The sequence below is a fragment of the Mirounga angustirostris genome, unplaced genomic scaffold, assembly GCF_029215605.1.
Source record: "Mirounga angustirostris isolate CCGP_5_RB_7025 unplaced genomic scaffold, mMirAng1.0.hap1 SCAF_17, whole genome shotgun sequence".
Classification (NCBI taxonomy): Eukaryota; Metazoa; Chordata; class Mammalia; order Carnivora; family Phocidae; genus Mirounga; species Mirounga angustirostris.
In genome coordinates, this window is record NW_026991725.1 from 11733660 (window position 1) to 11753253 (window position 19594).

The 19594-nt window shown below is 39.8% G+C and overlaps 1 protein-coding gene across 9 annotated transcripts in view; it reads left to right on the forward strand.

Annotated features, from left to right (window-relative positions):
- BCAS3 (BCAS3 microtubule associated cell migration factor) overlaps positions 1-19594 on the forward strand; it is a 599947-nt gene that overhangs the window by 12476 nt on the left and 567877 nt on the right. For all 9 annotated transcript variants that reach the window (XM_054510917.2, XM_054510920.2, XM_054510919.2 and 6 more), the window contains one exon: positions 15445-15551. In XM_054510917.2, coding sequence (XP_054366892.1) covers positions 15445-15551 — 107 coding nt within the window. The remainder of the gene's footprint in view (positions 1-15444; positions 15552-19594) is intronic.

The following is a 19594-nucleotide window of genomic DNA, read 5'->3' on the forward strand; positions in this document are numbered from 1 at the left end:
GTATACATACATATACCACTTCTTTATCTGCTTATCTGTTGATGGACATCTAGGCTCTTTCCATAGTTTGGCTATTGTGGACAGTACTGCTATAAACACTGGGGTGCATGTACCCCTTCAGATCCTTATATTTGTATCTTTGGGGTAAATACCCAGTAGTGCAGTTGCTGGGTTGTAGGGTAGCTCTATTTTCAACTTTCTGAGGAACCTCCATACTGTTTTCCAGACACCACATCATCTTTAGACATTCATCAGTTGATGGACATTTGAGCTCTTGCTGTAATTTGGCTATTGTTGATAATGCTGCTATAAACATCATGGTGCAAGTGCCCTTTCAAATCAGTATTTTTGTATACTTTGGCTGAATACCTAGGAGTGTAATTGCTGGGTCATAGGATAGTTCTATTTTTAACTTTTTGAGGAACCTCCATACTGTTTTCCAGAGTGGCTGCACCAGTTTGCATTCCCATTAACAGTGTTAGGAGGGTTCCTTTTTCTCTGCATCCTCACCAACACCTGTTGCTTCTTGTGTTGTTAATTTTAGCCATTCTGACAGGTGTGAGGCGGTATCTCATCATGGTTTTGATTTGCATTTCCTTGATGTTGAGTGTTGTTGAGCATCTTTTCATGTGTTTGTTACCATCTGGATGTCTTCTTTGGAAAAATGTCTATTCATGTCTTCTGCCCATTTCTTAACTGGATTATTTGTTTTTTTGGGGTGTTGAGTTTAGTAAGTTCTTTATAGATTTTGGATACTAGCCCTTTATCAGATATGTTATTTGCAAATATCTTCTCCCATTCAGTAGGTCGCCTTTTAGTTTTGTTGATTGTTTTCTTCGCTGTGCCAGAAACTTTTTTTTTTTTTTTAATCAGAGAGAGAGAGCGTGCGAACAAGTAGGAGGAATGGCAGGCAGAGGGAGAAGCAGGCTCCCTGATGAGCAAGGAGCCTGACGCGGGACTTGATCCCAGGACCTTAGGATCATGACCTGAGCCAAAGGCAGACGCTTAATGGGCTGAGCCACACAGGCTTCCCTGTGCAGAAGCTTTTTATCTTGAAGTCCCAGTAGTTCATATTTGCTTTTGTTTCCCTTGCCTCCGGAGACATGTCTAGTAAGAAGTTGCTGCCTGTTTTTTCCTCGAGGATTTTGATGATTTCCTGTCTCAAATATAGGCCTTTCATCCATTTTGAATTTATTTTTGTGTATGGTGTAAGAAAATGGTCCAATTTCATTCTTCTGCATGTGGTTGTCCAGTTTTCCCAACACCATTTGTTGAAGAGACTGTCTTTTTTTCCACTGGATATTCTTTCTTGCTTTGTTAAACATTAGTTGACCATATGGTGTGGGCCATTTCTGCATTTTCTGTTCTGTTCCATTGGTCTGTGTCTGTTTTTGTGCCAGTACCATGTTGCCTTGATGACTACAGCTTTGTAATATACCTTGAAGTCTGGAGTTGTGATGCCTCCAGCTTTGCTTTTCTTTTTCAAGATTGCTTTGGCTATTTGGGGTCTTTTCTGGTTCCATACAAATTTTAGGATTATTTTAGCTCTCTGAAAAATGCTGGTGGTATTTTGATAGGGATTGCCTTAAATGTGTAGATTGCTTTGGGTAGTATAGACTTTTTAACAATATTTGTTCTTCCAATCCATGAGCATGAATATCTTTCCATTTCCTTGTGTCATCTTCAATTTCTTTCATAATTGTTTTATAGTTTTCAGAGTACAGATCTTTTACCTCTTCGGTTAGGGTTATTCCTAGGTATCTAATGGTTTTTGGTGCAATTGTAAATAGGATTGATTCCATGATTTCTCTTCCTGCTGCTTCGTTGTTGGTGTATAGAAATGCAGCAGGGGCACCTTGGTGGCTCAGTTGGTTAAGCGTCTGCCTTTGACTCAGGTCATGATCCCAGGGTCCTGGGATCGAGTCCCGCATTGGGCTTCCTGCTCAGCAGGGAGTCTGCTTCTCCCTTTCTCTCTCCCTCTGCCCTTCCACACTGCTCATTCCCTCTCCCTCTCAAATAAATAAATAAATTCTTAAAAAAAAGAAATGCAATAGATTTCTATATGGTGATTTTGTACCCTGCGACTTTGCTGAATTTGTGTATCAGTACTAGCACTTTTTTGGTGGAGTCTTTTGGGTTTTCTATGTAGGGTATCATGTCATCTGTGAATAGTGGAAGTTTGACTTTTTCCTTTCCGATTTGGATGTCTTTCTTTTTGTTGTCTGACTGCTGCACCTAGGACTTCCAGTATTATGATTAACAGTGGTGAGAGTGGACATCCCTGTCTTGTTCCTGCCTATAGAGGAAAAGCTCTCAGTTTTTCCCCATTGAGGATGATATTAGCTCTGGGTCTTTTGTATATGACCTTTGTGATGTTGAGATATGTTCTATCTATCCCTACTTTGTTGAGAATGGATTTTATCAAGAATGGATGCTGCATTTTGTCAGATGCCTTTTCTGCATCTGTTGAAAGGATCATATGGTTCTTATCCTTTCTTTTATTAATGTGGTCTGTCACGTTGGTTTATTTGCAAATATTGAACCACCTTTGCAGCCCAGGAATAAATCCCACTTGATTGTGGTTAATAATTCTTTTAATGTACTGTTGGATCCTATTGGCTAGTATCTTGGTGAGAATTTTGGCATCCATGTCAATCAGGGATATTGGTCTGTAATTTCCTTTTTGGTGGGGTCTTTGTCTGGTTTTGGGATCAAGGTAATGCTGGCCTTACAGAAAGAGTTTGGACGTTTTCCTTCCATTTCTATTTTTTTGGAACAGTTTGAAAAGAATAGGTATTAACACTTTAAATGTTTGCTGGAATTCCCCTGGGAAGGCATCTGGCCCTGGACTTTTGTTTGTTGGGAGATTTTTGATTACTATTTCAATTTCTATTCTGGTATTCAAATTTTCTATTTCTTCCTGTTTCAGTTTTAGTAGTTTATATGTTTCTAGGAATTTATGAATTTCTTCCAGATTGCCTAATTTGTGGGCATATAATTTTTCATAATATTCTCTTTTAGTTGTATTTCTGTGGTGTTGCTTGTGATCTCTCCTTTTTCATTCATGATTTTATTTATTTGGGTCCTTTCTCTTTTCTTTTTGATAAGTCTGGCTAGGGGCATATCAGTTTTATTAATTCTTTGAAAGAATCTGTTGTACTGTTTTTTGTTTGTTTGTTTGTTTCTATATCATTTATTTCTGTTCTAATCTGTATTGTTTCCCTTCTTTTGATGGCTTTAGGCTTTATTTGCTGTTCCTTTTCTAGCTCTTTAGGTGTAAGGTTAGGTTGTGTATTTCAGACTTTTCTTGCTTTTTGAGTTAGGTCTGTATTGCTATGTACTTCCCTCTTACGACTGCTTTTGCTGCATCCCAAAGGTTTGGGATGTTTGGACTCTCATGTTTTCATTTTCATTTGCTCCCAGGTTTTTTTTTTTTTTTTTTCTTCTCTAATTTTCTGGTTAACCTGTTCATTCTTTAGTAGGATGTTCTTTTTTTTTTTTTAAAGATTTTATTTATTTATTTGAGACCGAGAGAATGAGAGAGACAGAGAGCACATGAGAGGGGGGAGGGTCAGAGGGAGAAGCAGGCTCCCTGCCGAGCAGGGAGCCCGATGCGGGACTCGATCCCGGGACTCCAGGATCATGACCTGAGCCGAAGGCAGTCGCTTAACCAACTGAGCCACCCAGGGGCCCTAGTAGGATGTTCTTTAATCCCCACGTGTTTGTGGTCTTTCTGCATTTTTACTTGTGGTTGACTTCAAGTTTCATAGTGTTGTGGTATGAAAATATGCATGGTATGATCTCAGTCTTTTTGTACTTGCTGAGGCCTGATTTGTGACCAATTATGTGTTCTATTCTGGAGAATGTTTCATATGCGCTTGAAAAGAATGTGTATTCTGTTGTTTTAGGATGAAATGTTCTGAATATATTTGTTAAGTCCATCTGGTCCAGTGTGTCATTCAAAGCCATTGTTGCCTTGTTGATTTTCTGCTTAGATGATCTGTCCGTTGTAATTTGGGTGTTAAATTCCCTACTATTATTGTATCATTATCAAGGAGCTTCTTTATGTTTGTTATTAATTGATTTATATATTTGGATGTTCCCAAGTTGGGGGGCATAAATATTTACAATTGTTAGGTTCTTGTTGGATAGACCCCTTTATTATGGTATAGTGCCCTTCATCTCTCGTTACAGTCTTTGGTTTAAAATCTAGTTTGTTTGATATAGATACGGCTAATCTGGCTTTCTTTTGATGTCCATTAGCATGATAAATGCTCACTTTGTTTTTTAAGTCGGCTCCTCACCCAACATGGGGCTCAAAATCACAATCCCCAGATCAGGAGTTGCATGTTTCACCAACTAAGCCAGCCAGGCTTTCAATCTGCAGGTGTCTTTAGGTCTAAAATGAGTCTCTTGGGTCTAAATGAGACCCATATAGATGGGTCTTATTTTTTTATCCATTCTGATGGCCTGTGTCTTTTGATTGGAGCATTTAGTCCATTTACATTCAGAGTGATTATTGGTAGATATGAATTTTGGTGCCATTGTATTACCTGTAAAGTCAGTGTTTCTGGAGATTTTCTTTCTTCCTTTCTAGTCTTGGTTGCTTTGGTTTTTATTTCCCACTCAAAGAGTCTCCTTTAGTATTTCTTGTAGGGCTGGTTTAGTAGTTATGAACTTCTTTAGTTTTTGTTTGTCTGGGAAACTCTTTATCTCTCCTTCTATTTTGAATGACAGCCTTGCAGGATCAAGTATTCTTGGCTGCGTATTTTTCCCATTCAGCACGTTGAATATATCATGCCACTCTCTTCTGGCTTGCCAAGTTTCTGTGGAGAGATCTGCTAACCTTGTGTTCCTTTGTAGGTTGGGGATTTCTTTGCCCTCGCTGCTTTCAGGATTCTTTCCTTATCTCTTTATTTTGAAAATTTTACTATGATATGTCGTGGTGTTAGCTTGGTTTTGTTGATTTTAATGGGAGTTCTCTGTGCCTCCTGGATTTGGATGTCTGTTTCCTTCTCCAGATGAAGGAAGTTTTCGGCTATAATTTGGACAAATAAACCTTCTGGCCCCTTTTCCCTCTTTTCTTCTTCTGGGACTTCTATGATATGAATCTTACTATGCTTTAGGGAGTTGCTGAGTTCTCTAAGTCTGCATTTGTGGTCCAATATTTTTCTTTCCCTCTTCTTTTCAGCTTGTTTTCCATAATTATATCATCTATATCACTTATTAGTTCCTTTGCTTCTTCCATCCTTGTGGTCATTGCATCCAATCAGTTTTGTATCTTGGTTATAGCATTTTTTATTTTGGCCTGTCTAGTTTTTAGGTCTTTTATCTCTGTGGTAAAGGACTCCCTGGTGTCTTCTGTGCTTTTCTCAAGCCCAGCTAGTATCCTTACGATTGCTGTTTTAAATTCTGGTTCAGGCATATTACTTGTATCTGTTTTGATTAAATCCTGGCTGTAATCTCTTCTTGTTCTTTCTTTTGGAATGAATTCCTCTGTCTTGGCATTTTGTCTAGGTCTCTTTCTTCTTTGTGTTAGGAAAGCCTGTTATGTTTCCTGCTCCTGAGAGTAATGGCTATATTAAGAGGTCTGATAGTCTCGAGAGCCTGGAGCTTTAGGAAGTGTTTCTGGTGTACTCTGCTATTGTGTTTGGCTGCTCTTTCCCATGTGTCTGTCCTCTGTAGAATTTCTCCTTGACTGCAGTTGGGAATGTTTGGACCTTGTCCACTGTATGGCGAGTTTTAACTAAGTGTGTTTTGATCTGCTTATTAAAAGAGGCTGGATCCTATTTCCCCTGGAGCTGAAGCTTTGCAGTACTGTATGGTCAGTAGGCTTGGTGTGTTTGGGGGTTTGTGCTGGTCTTCTGGGGAAGGGGCCTGCTGCTTCTTTGACTCTCAGGCACACTTGTCTTAGTAAAGAAGTACCTGCACAGTGCAGGGTTCGGGGCTTGGTGTAAGTAGCTCACGCCTCCCCTGTGGGCACTGTGCTGCTCACTGAAGTCCATCCCTGCTGATGGACAGGGGTAAAAATGGCATCAGCTGACTCTCTTGTCCTTGGAGAGGGGAGTTCGTGCCTTCTGCTATTCAGGAAGCCCTCATAGAAGTGTGAACAGTCTCCCCTCTTTTGTCCCCAGCTTCCGTCAGATCCCTCTCTTCATCCTATCTATGTCCAAGCCATCTGCTCACCCGGGGCATAGTGCTCCTGTGTTTGATCTCAGGCCCACTGGCTGGGTTTCAAACTCCAAATTTTAGGGACCTGGTGCAGCACAGACCCACGCTGATCCTCTGGGTGAGGGTCTCACTGTGCTGTGGCTAGTGCTGGTTTGTCCCAGAAGGTCAGTTGCATGAACGTGCAGAGGCTTGGAGTTTATGGTAGAGTGTAGCCGAAAGTTGGCATCCAAGTTAGCTGCCCTCAGCAGCTGCTTCTGCTCCTTCTGTGCTAATGAATGGGGCAGCTCAGTGACGCCCACTGGCTCTTTTGTCCTCACAAGGCAGTGCCACCTCTCCCAGATACACTCGAACAAGGGGAACTGTTTCTCCCAATGTGACCCAGGGAATCCTTAGACCATGCTGTCCGCTCCTGGGCCACTGCCTTCCTTCTCCACAGGAGCACCTCTGTGCCCTCCAGGCTTCACCTGGTGATGGTGCAGACTTCTCAAATTTAAGACTTTGAGCTCCACTGCTTTTAAAAACTTGAAATAATCAGTCCCTCTTATTTCCCCGTCAGTGGTTTTGGGGAAATGTTTTTCTTGTGCAATGCCCTGAGCTCTGTTCTCTTTCTCTCTCTCACTCTTCTGTGTCTCTGTCTCCTTCTCTTGTGCCTCTCTCCCTGATCAGGGCTCTCTCCTCTCTGTAGCACCGGTGATTCTTTTCTCCCCCAAATCACATCTCTACACCTCCTACCTTTCACGATGTGGCCTTTTTTCTCCCTCTAGTTGTACAGTTTGTTCTCTCAGTCATCAGATCGATTTCCTGGGTGTTCAGAATGATTTGATATTTATCTGGCTGTGTTCAAGGGATGAGGCAAGCATTGGATCCTCCTACTCTCCTTTTCCCTCTTTATTAATAACTAGGTAACTATTCATCTTTTGTTTTCTATCATCTTTTCCTCTTGAATTCAGACTCTTCTTTCTCTTCTGGAAGTATATTTTTGCTTTGTGTGTGTCAGAAAGTATTAGAGAACTTTCTTTTTTTTTTTTTTTTTAAGATTTTATTTTTAAGTAATTACAACCAATGTGGGGCTTGAACCCACAACCTTGAGATCAAGAGTTGTATGCTCCACTGACTGAGCCAGGCTGGTGCCCCATTAGAGAACTTTCTTGCTTTAATAACAAAGTAAATGGGGTCGTGGTCTTGGAAATACTAGTGCAGATAGTAACAAAAGCTTGCAAAAATATTAAAAATAATTTTTAAGGGCATAGGTTCATGTCAGCAGCAAAAACGAAAATGATTTTAATATTACAAAACTAACATTTAGAAAATTTCTTCAAAATAATCTTTACTTAGGCATGATTTTGTTTTTGTTTTTTTTTTTTTTTTAATAGCAAGTAAGAATTGCTGGCATAATATTCCATAAAACCTTTGCTTTATTGAAGTAAAATGCATCTGGAAATGTAGATGGATTCTGCTTGAAAATTATTTTAGTCTCTGTGTGCTATTGAACTTGTAGTGGTTGTTTTAAATGTAGTATCCCATATTGCAGTTGATTTATTAAACTTTTAAATGTATACATTTTCCTCTTAAATACTTTAGCACACTCACATGTACTTTGGTCTCTCCTTTCTATACATATTGATATTGTATGAGATTTTGGCCCAGGTTTTTTTTGTTTTTTTGTTTTTTTTAAGATTTTATTTATTTATTTGACAGAGAGAGAGATAGCAAGAGCAGGAACACAAGCAGGGGGAGTGGGAGAGGGAGAAGCAGGCTTCTTGCTGAGCAGGAGCCCGACGCGGGGCTCGATCCCAGGACCCTGGGATCATGACCTGAGCCGAAGGCAGACGCTTAACGACTGAGCCACCCAGGCGCCCTGGCCCAGGTCTTTAATGGATGTACTTTTTATTGTCTCTGACCCTAGAACTGTGTGTGTACACTTCTTAAGTTTTAAGGCAATAGTAAAGGTTACCAAGATACTTGATCCCCCTTACTTCCTCAGTCTCTTACAGCATTTCTTGAATTTGTCTATTTGTGTTCTTTCTTTCTTTTCTTCTTTCTTTCTTTCATTTATTTGAGAGAGAGAGAGATTGAGCATGAGTGGGGGTGGGGAGAGGGGGAGGGAGAGAGAGAATCTTTTTTTTTTTTAAAGATTTTAGATTTATTTATTTGACAGAGAGAAAGAGAGACAGCGAGAGAGGGAACACAAGCAGGGGGAGTGGGGGAAGGAGAAGCAGACTCCCTGCTGAGCAGGGAGCCCCATGTGGGACTCGATCCCAGTATACTGGGATCATGACCTGAGCCGAAGGCAGACGCTTAATCGACTGAGCCACCAAGGCGTCCTGGAGAAAGAGAATCTTAAGTAGACTCTGCGCTGAGCTCAGAGCCTGATGTAGGGCTTGATCTCATGACCCCGAGATCATCATCTGAGCTGAAACCAAGGGTTGGACGCTTAACTGACTGCTCCACCCAGATGCCCCATTTGTGTTCTTTCTTCAAAAAAAATTTTTTTTAGGTCTTTATGCAGCAACCTGAGATGTTTACAATTGAAAGAAAATTTCGCTGTGGAAAAGAAAAAAAGTAGGGTTGATTGGTTGCAATTCAAGCATCTCACTGAAGAAGGCTAACAAGGGCTAACTTTTCCCTCGCTTTGGAGTTTCTTGATCAGACAATCTGCCCTTCCCTGGTGCCTGGTGTATCTGGGGTGCAATTCCTTGTTCATTGCCTTTTGTCTTTCATGATACCCTAGGGGAGATAGTGGAAGGGAATCTTCTGGTCGCAGCCATGTTAGTTTAGCACCTTGCAGAATTCTTTGTAGAGCAGTTATGGGTACCTGGAGATGGTATCAGGTATTTAGGCTTCTCTTTGCCAGACCTGGAGTTTTTCTGGCAAAACAATTTAGAAGTTTATTAGCTGTCTATAGATTTAAGTTATTTTATATTTTTATTTATTTTATTTTATTTTATTTATTTATTTTTTTAAAGATTTTATTTATTTATTTGAGAGAGAGAGAATGAGAGACAGAGAGCATGAGAGGGAGGAGGGTCAGAGGGAGAAGCAGACTCCCTGCCGAGCAGGGACCCTGATGCGGGACTTGATCCCGGGACTCCAGGATCATGACCTGAGCCGAAGGCAGTCACTTAACCAACTGAGCCACCCAGGCGCGCATTAAGTTATTTTATATTTTTAATGAAACTCTATTAGCTATTAATTAATTTAAAAGTTGCAGTGTTTGGATTGAAAACTCTGTTCTGGTGATTGCTTTCTAGTCTTTCCAACAGGCCAGGGAGCTCTGCTTTTTTTGCTTGGAATGATAGAGTGATACCAGTTGGCCCCTTGCCTCCAGGCTGCATCCCATTTGATTATGGCTTATCGTGGTTGGGGGTTGACTAGGCAACGACTAACAGGAGATAATTCTAAGGGACTTGGCTTATTGGGTTCTCTTAGGTATCTCCATTCCTAATTATTGTACTGACTTTGGCTTGGCGTTAGGTGGAGACTACTGCTTTTGGAACTCATTCGTGAGGGGGATGAAGTCCTATTGTATCATTTTCAATGTTCTTTTTCTGCTTCCATGCAGTCTGACTTATACCTAAACTTGTTTCTCTTGAGGCTCCATACTGAAAAAGGTGTAAGTAGCCAAAACAGTTTAATACTCTGATGTTTCTATCAGATTCCTTAAAGGTGAGTGTATAATTTGAGTCCCAGAACACATCTTGTTAACCAGCTGGTTTGCTCCGGCATAAAAAGAACTCTTTTTTTTTAACCTACTCACATCATATAGCTGGAAAGGGTGGCTCAGCTGGTTATGTGCCTGTCCCTGTGCTTGATGGGGAGTAAGATCAGTTACCGGGAAGGGGGGCGACATAGAGTAAGAAGTGTGTAGGGCGTACAGAGACAATGGCTGCTGCAAGCCTCTCTGGCTCTAGCGTGCTTGGGTCCACGTGTCAGCTACGCCCTAGACATTGCACTTAGGTGTCTCACAAGTGCTTCACGCTCTTAGTCCTTCCCCCATCTAACTGTCCCCTCAAGAGCTGTGCTTCAACCCTACTTGGCTTTCAGGTCATTAATGGCACAGAACTTTTCATGCCTCAGGACCTTTGTACAGGGAGCCTTCTGGTTGAAATGTTCATTCCTGCCTTAATCCTCATTCACCTATTAGCATCTACTAAAAATGACTTCCCAGGTTTTAGACTGAGTATTGGCAGTACATTGCTGCTATTAATACACACATGGAATACAGAAGCAGCTGGTTTGGGAGAAAGATCTAATTTCACTTCATACCTCGATTTTTTTAGGTGAGCAGAAAACCCAGTGGGCCTCCGCCCCCAATTGCAAACATTTTTCTAAGGAGGGAGAGTATGCGGAGGAGTGGACAAGGTTTTGGATGATGGGTGAATAAAAGGAGAATATTGTAGTTGACTAAAACCACAAAGGAATGCTACATGTCTCTATAGGAAAGACTGTAAAGTCCATATTTAGGGGGGAAATAAGAAAAAAGAAACCAGTAAGGAAGATAAAGAACAGTTCTGGATTGAAAAACTAGTGATGGTATAAGAGAGGATATAAAGAAAAGTCAAAGAATAGTGATTACTTAAAGCTATAACAGTTTTGAAGAATAACCTACAATTTTTACAAAATTAGGAGTTTCATTCCAGAGTGATGAAGTCTGCTGTAGCACCATCTAGAGAATGAAAAATAGTACAAGTGACTAAGCAGAATCTAAAATAAGAGAAAGGAGATTTTGTTCATATAATGACCGCAGGGTTTTATATGTGGCATTTGAGCCCTTCTAAAAGTAACAACCTGTGATCAAGATGGTAGCTGTAGTAGAAAGATGACTAGATTGAGTGTCAAGAATCCTGAGATTTCTCTTCAGCTTTGAGTACATTATACCTAACTTGTTCTTGTCAATGATAAAATGAAATTGGCTCCTGCTCTGCACATAAAACAGGATTGTTGTATGTCAGATTAGCTGATCTGTATACCAAAGCACATTGAAAACTACAAAAGACCACGTAAATGCTAGGTAGAAAGAGAATTATGCCCTTGGAAAATAAGTTTATAATTCTGAATTTTCCTGGATATAGAATCATGTGTTATTTATTAACTTTATGCCAGTGAATTCCTGTCAAAGAAAAGTATTAGAAAAGTAAAGTATTAGAAAACTCCTGATTACTGGCTATGTTGAACATTTTGATCTTTATATTTGAGCAACAGGAAGTCACTAATAGTAGAGGATGGAGGTGAGGAGATATGCCATTATTTATATTTTTTAAAACACTCTTTTGTATGGAGTTTGGGGGTAATGGTGGATGCAGGAAGCCATTTTATGCTTTTAGAGTCGATGTTATAATGGACAGCGTAGTGGTGGTGTAAGAAGAGAGCTGTTTAGAAAGACACAGGTGATAGATTACTGATAGATTTGTTGTTAGAGGAAAGGAAGAAGGTGATTCCCAACTTTGCCAACTGGTTAGATAATCATGCTATTCACCAAAATAGAGAACCTTGGAGGAAGATCAGGTTTGTGGAGGAAGATCAGGTTTGTGGAGGAAATCATGATCTTTGAGTAGAATTTTTAAGATTTTTTTTTTTTTTTTGAGAGAGAGAATGAGAGAGAGCACGAGAGGGAAGCGGGTCAGAGGGAGAAGCAGACCCCCCACTGAGCAGGGAGCCCGATGTGGGACTCGATCCCGGGACTCCAGGATCATGACCTGAGCCGAAGGCAGTCGCTTAACCAACTGAGCCACCCAGGCGCTCCCTTTGAGTGGAATTTGATCTTCTACTGAGACCTCCAAAAACCTATGTTGAGGAAGTCACTAGCAGATACTAAGAGAAGCAGTGGATGGAATGAGACCCATGGTAGGCTGTACTGTGAGAACAGTCTAGGAGTTAGCTTTGAACAACTCCAGTATCTAAAGAGTAGGAGGAAAGGGATGAGCCAGTGCAGGAAATGGTCATGGAATGATTAGAATGATAGGAGGAAAACTAGGAGAAGGTTGTACCTGGAATACCAAAGGAAAATATTTTAAGGAGAAAATGGTGAATGTTGGTTATAGCTGCTAAATAGTCTAGCAAGATGGGCTTCAAAAACATACATTGCATTCAACAACTTGGAGATTATTGGTGACCACAGCAGAAGTCACTTGGGAGGAGTGTTGGGGCAGTAACCATTTTGAGATGGATTTGGGGTGAATGAGAGATAAAGTATAGATGACAGTTACAAACAACTTAATCAAGGAATTCAGCTTTTGGAAGGAGAGGAGAGTAATGAAGTCAAATAAAGGGAGAAGGATAGTGTTTCAATTTATGATTTTTTAAAGCCTTACTTACTGTACAAATATATCATGGTAGATAATACAAAAGGTAGATCAGTGAATGTAGTTTTGCAAATCCAGCACCTGTGTAACTATCACCTAGGGTAAGAGAGAGAATATTGTTACCTAATTGCTTAGTGATTTTGAATTTCATGTCAATAGAATTATTTGCTGTGTAGTTTTTTATTTTATTTTATTTTATTTTATTTTATTTATTTATTTGAGAGAGAGAGAATGAGAGACAGGAGAGAGGGAAGAGGGTCAGAGGGAAGAGGGTCAGAGGGAGAAGCAGACCCCCTGCCGAGCAGGGAGCCCGATGCGGGACTCGATCCAGGGACTCCAGGATCATGACTTGAGCCGAAGGCAGTCGCCCAACCAACCGAGCCACCCAGGCGCCCGCTATATGGTTTTTTTTGTGTCTGGTTTCTTTTGCTCATTATGTTTGTGAGGTTCGTCCCTGTTATGATGTGTGGCAGTGGTTCATTATTTTTCTGTGGCGAATAGTATTCCATTGTTTCAGTATACCGCTGTGCTTGTCTGCTTTCCTTTTGATGGACATTTGGATTGATTCCAGCTTTTGGCTCTTTACAAATAATGCTGCTAAGGGAGTGCCTGGCTGGCTCAGTTGGAAGAGCACGCGACTCTCGATCTTGGGGTTGTGAGCTTGAGCCCCACACTGGGTGTAGAGATTACTTAAAAAAAAAATGAAATCTTAAAAAAACCCACAAATAATGTGGCTGTGAATATTCTTGTGCTTGTCTCCTGGTGTATATATGCTCTTTTTTTTCTAATGATTGTAAACCTAGAGTAGAGCTACTTGGTCAAAGGACATTGTGTCTTCAACTTGGGCATATATTGTCAGACTGTTTTCCCAAGTGGTTGTACTGATTTACATTCCCTAGCAGTAAATATGCAATACTTTATTCCACATCCTGCTAACACTTGGTTTTATTATTGTGTTGGTTTTTTTTTTTTAAAGATTTTATTTATTTATTTGACAGAGAGGGACACAGCGAGAGAGGGAACACAAGCAGGGGAAGTGGGAGAGGGAGAAGCAGGCGACATAGGGCTTGATCCCAGGACCCTGGGATCATGACCCAAGCCGAAGGCAGACGCTTAACGACTGAGCCACCCAGGCCCCCTGTCATTGTGGTTTTAATCAATACTTGCTTAATTACAAATGAGATTGAGCCACTTTTCATATTTATTGATGGTGGATTTATTTGAATGTCTTCTTTTTGAAGTGTTTTTTCATGTCTCCAGCCTGTTTTTCTGGTGACTGACTTTTTCATATTGGTTTTTAATTGTTACACGTACAAGATGAGTCCCTGTGGGGTTATAATTGTTCTAAGTCTCTTCTCCCCTGCTGTGTCTTGCCTTTTCACTTTTCTGGTAAGGGTGGCTCATGATTAACAGAAGTTCTCCATTTTAATGTAAGAGATAATGTAGTAGAATTTGCCAATCTTTCATGCAAAGACTTTTTTTGTGTGTCCTATTAAGAAGTCTTTCCCTGTACCATGATGACGAAAATGTGCTTCTACATTATCCACGCATGTTTTCCTAATTTTACCTTTGTTATTTACATCTAAAATTCCCCTGGCACTGATTTATTTGAAGTTTTTTAAAAGGTAGGAGGCACTTCAGCATGTTTAAATGCTCGTTGAAAATATCTAGTAGCATGGAAGGTATTGAAGATACAGGAAAGAAATGATTAGAAAAAGGCTCCTGAGAAGGTAGGGGAGAATGGGATCCAAAGCAGAGATGGAGAAATTTAGTCTAGACAGAAGGAAAGACCACGGTTTGGAATGAGATGGAATGAGAACAGAGTGGTACCAGTCCACTCAGGTCTTTAGCAACAGGAAATTTCTAGTTTCCCTGTGCAGTCTCAGACACATTATCTCCTGAGTAAGGAGAGATTGGGTGGAGTCAGGGCTTGGAGAAAGCTTAAGAAAGTCATTGAAGAAATTATAGGTGAAGTTCCAGAAAATAGAGTAAATGTGATGTGCTGTTTTGAGGGTCCAGTTGAGGTTTGTAGAGATAAATTAATTTATAGTGGTACCAAATCTGTCTAATTGTGTGATATTCCTGTAGCAGTACTTGATTGCCATAGAATGTATGAAGATAGTGGGTAGTTGGGTTTGTCTAGGATTGAGATTTTGCGAGATGGGTGCCATGCAGAAATCCCATAAAAAGAGATCAGAGACTGTAGATTATTGGCAGAAGTTAGATGATTGATCAAAGACCATAAGATGGAAGGAGAGTCAATATGAGGTGGTCTGAAGAATAGGGAGAAGGCAGTGGTATTGGTGGACCAGAAGACCTAATGAAGTCAGAGAATGGATCATAATGGAAGTGGTTGAGCAAACTTGCTGGAGGATAAGGTTGTGATTTGAGAATAGAGTGCTTGAATTTGTGTCTTGTGAGGTGCAATGGTTTTGTTCAGGAAGGATATCTTTCATAATACTGATTATATAACAGATGCTTAATCACTGATGCGAATTGGGTCGATTAGACAGGTACCTATAATTCTCTTGTAGTGGACCATATGCCTGGTGTTCAGGTACATCAGAATTCAATTCCTAAACATGAAGGAATATGGCTTGTCTTCCACTGTTAGCTTTACAAATATTAGAAATTCTAGTAGGTTATACTCATATTTATATTTAATTAATTTTGGTAAAATATTTTTTTTATGTATCATTTGCAGATGGTTTTGTTCCTGGTATTAATATTCCCAAGTTCTCCAGTGAGAGTTTTTTTTTTAAAGTCTTACTTGTGCAGATAATTATAGGTACTGTTAAAAAAAAAACTACTAGTTTTATAATTTCAGCTTCCTGTTCACTTTCTTATAAATGATGTCTTCCAAATACTTACTTTCTACTGAAAAACAGTTTAAACAATTGTTAGACTAATGATATTAAAGAAGTGTAGTTTTCTTTTTAATTTGCTTCTTTGTGGCTTAATTCTAACACAGATACATCAAGAAATCTGGAATTTCATGAAATACACAGCACTGGGAATGAGCCACCTCTGCTGATTATGATCGGCTACAGTGATGGAATGCAGGTCTGGAGCATTCCGGTAAGTCTGGATGTGTTTGAATCCCTAAGATATAACACTGGCCAGCATGCTAGCTGATGTGAAATCTGGCCATACTTTCTGTAAGGTCTCATCCATTTATTCCACAAGCATTTGCTAAGAGGCTGCTGTTTGTGTAACACTGTGCAAGGCACAAAGAACAAGGGACAAGTGAAGGGGCAGAGGGGCTGTAAATGATTTGTGATGTCCCGGCCAGGAATTGTGGGAATCAATTTATTTACATGCAAGATCTCATTTTTTTTGTCATAGTAACTCTATTGAGTAGGTATTATTATTATTATTTCCCTCCCATTTTCCAGAAGAGTAAACAAACTTACAGAAGACTTTTTCTTTTCTTTTTTAAAATTAGCAGTCATTAAAAATCAGTGTTTTGAATTGGTTAAAACAGTCATGTGGTACAAAATTCTTGAGGTTATGAAAGGTTAAAAAACTCCCTCCCACCCTTGTCCCCCATTTCCCCTTGAGGCAACACAGATTTTTAGTTTCCTATGTATCCTTATAGCTGTGTTTTATGCAAATAAAAACATAAATTTGTTTCTGCCACCCTGCTCTCCCTAACAGATGGGAGCACATTATATAACTTAGTCTGTACCTTGCTGTGTTTTACTCATAATGTCAGTATTCAGAGAGCTTCTTCATTGAATTTTATAGCTGCATATAATCCCATTATTTGGATTTTCCTTAATTTATGTAATTTGTTCCTATATTGAAAATACTTGAATGTCTCTGTTTTCTACTATTAGACATAATGATGTAATACATGAATCTGAACAAAGGTTATTTTATGTCTGTGCATCTGTATAAGATAAATTTCAATTTTGGTAAGTGTTTAAAATTGCCTAATATTGGTCCCAGTTTTCCTCTTAAATCCTACATGTTCCTCTTTGGGATGACCTACCAAGAGGCTTGGTAGGGATCACAGCTGAGTGAACTGTAATACAGATTGCATACTTTGGCTTGTACTTACATCCTGGCTTGGCTGAAATATTGGATCTCTCCAGTAGATGGGGGGCGGGGTGCGGAGGGGAGCTTCTGTTGTGTGGTTCTTTTGCAGTTGGAAGCTCAAGGCTATTTGTAGCTTTAATAAATTTACTCACCAAATTGTTTGAAGACCCTGGTGTATGTGTATGTGTTTCAGCTAGAATTTCTCCCCCCTCTTTTTGGTTCTGTCCGGTAATATCATTCCTTCTTAAAAGATTTATAGAAAAACATAGTATATTATGTCAAATTTAAAGGAATTCAGGATGTTCTTGAGTACAGAATTTGGCTTCAGCGGCATAAAGATTATTAAATAAAGATCACATTGGACTTCAGAATTCTTTCATATTTTATTTTATTTTTTTAAAAAGATTTTATTTATTTATTTGACAGAGCGAGAGAGCACAAGCAGGGAGAACAGTAGAGGGAGAGGGAGAAGCAGGCTCCGCGCCAAGCAGGGAGCCTGATGCGGGGCTTGATCCCAGGACCCTGAGATCATGACCTGAGCCAAAGGCAGACACTTAACCATTTGAGCCACCCAGGCGCCCCTTTAATATTTTAAATAAAAAGTTATTTAGTCTTTGATAAGTCACTGATGATGAACTTTGGTCTTTCATCTAATCATATAATTATGTATGATATTATTAATTATTTAGGGTTAGGGTTTGTTTTTAAAGATTGGCTTTATTTTGCAGAGGTAGAAGAATCCTGGTATGTCATGAAATGAGTGTCCTCTTTCTTTTGCCTTTTGGGGTGGGTAGTTGACTTTTTAAAAAGATTTTATTTATTTATTTTGACAGAGAGAGACACAGCGAGAGAGGGAACACAAGCAGAGGGAGTGGGAGAGGGAGAAGCAGGCTTCCCGCCGAGCAGGGAGCCCGATGCGGGGTCAATCCCAGGATCCTGGGATCATGACCTGAGCGGAAGGCAGACGCTTAACGACTGAGCCACCCAGGCGCCCCTAGTTGACATTTTTCATGGCCCTTCAATGCTGTTTGTAATTTAAGTGTCATACCGAAGGCATGGACAGAGGACTTAAAATTAAGCAGTGGTTTTTTTTTTCCCCCCACCACCAAGAGAAATATTTCTAGGTTGTGATCAGGGGAAAGTAAATGTAACTTTCTTATTAAGAGATACAATATTTTGATCCATTACACTGTTTGTTGACAGACTTGAAGGCAGAGGGGAAGCTAAAGCTTTAACAAGAAGCTTGGGCCTGTGTGATTAGGGTTGTTGACTGGACTGAGTACATTCCTTTGGTGGTACTCAGGCTACCCACTTGTTCTGGTTATAATTAGAGGTATCACTTTTAATAGTTTTAAAGTTAACTTGTGTTTAGCTCTGAGGGACTTAGAGGTCTTCTGAGTAATTTAAATTACTTGTTTAAAGTAATTCTTATGCCCAGATTGCATTTTGAGAGCCTCGAATAATCTTTTCTTCATGCAATATTCATTAGCTAATTGTTTGCTATTATAGTATTATAGCCCCGTGAGGACTGTTGCAAGAATTAGGAGGCAGTTTGGGAAAATGAGCTCCTTCTGTTGCATTGATTGTGCTCTTACTGTGTTCAAAGCATTTTATAGACACAGAATCTCATCTGTCGTACACTGTGAGGTAGAAGTTATCCTGTTTTACAGGTGGTAACGTCATACCACTTGTAAGAGGTGGAATCGGAATTCAAACCCAGTTCTATCTGACCACAAATTCAAAGCCTATGATCTCAGAGCTGTACTTCATTACTCACCAAATGTGATCGCAGAAGATACGCCATGCAAGTACTTTGGCGGTTCGGTTTTAGTTTTCATTATACAAGGTTATGCTGTGCCTTCAACTCTTCATCTCTTAGAGTACTGTGGCTGATACCCATTACTAACTAAACCCTTCCAAAACTTATCACTAGTCAGCTATTCAGTAATCACTGAAGTGTTACCATGTGCTAAACAGTGGGGAACTTACGTTGGTCAACCTAGAAATAATCCTGGCTCTTAGGGATCTTTGCAGACCATAAATCGTATTTGCTTTTGAAGTACATGTGAGTGAGCAGAAAGTCAATCCCTATCCAAGCCAGAGCTCGTTTTTTTTGCTTCAAGTTTGTGAACAGGGTTCCCTCCTCTTGATTTTATATAACCTGGGAGTCTCAGATTGAGAAAGTAAACAGATCCTGGTTACACATTTAAAAAATTATCTATTTACGAACTGCACAAATTTGAACAAGGCCCAAATGGTGTCTCGATACATGGTTAAGTGGAGTTCGCTCAGAAGCAGGACCTCCCGGAAGTAGTTGTTCTGCTGCCCAGTTCCCACCACTCTGTATATGGGGCGGCTGGAGGAAAACACCAGCCTCCCCAGCTTTCCCAGGCTGTCAGGCCCCTTATCTCAACACATCTGATGCCACATAAGAAAGCAGGATTATTTGTTGATGTTCTGGATGAACAGGCCCTTTTCCCACTCATGCCTAACAATCTCACTGCGTCTTTTTGGTAATATAAATATAGTTTCTCTTGCTTAAAATCCTTAACCTAAAAAAAATCAAGATTGTATGTGGATTAAAAATCAAATAGTTTTGTGGGATTCATATGAAAAAATAAGCAGTTCTGTACTCTTCCTTTCACAATTTCTTGAATTCTATTAGCTGTTACCAGTTTTTATTTCAGTCATTTTAATATGTCCTATGTACATTCTTGATTTTTCTTTTCTCCCAGTCTTATACATAGAATGACTTGATGCCATGAACAATGAGGACTTAAAAGGTGTTCATTATTGGGGCTCTTCAGTGGCCAGTTGGTTAAGCCTCTGACTCTTGATCTCAGCTCAGGTCTTGATCTCAGTGTCGTGGGTTCATGCCCTGTGTTGGGCTCCACACTGGGCATGGAGCCTACTTAAAAAAAAAAAGGCATTCATTTATTCAGCACAGATCTGGGATAAAATATGTATTTTGAGCAAAACAGACATGATGTTTGCTCTAATGGAGCTAGTAGGAAAGATGGATTTAAATAAAAATAATATACAACTTAAATTGTAATATGAAAAGAATAAGAGATCATAAT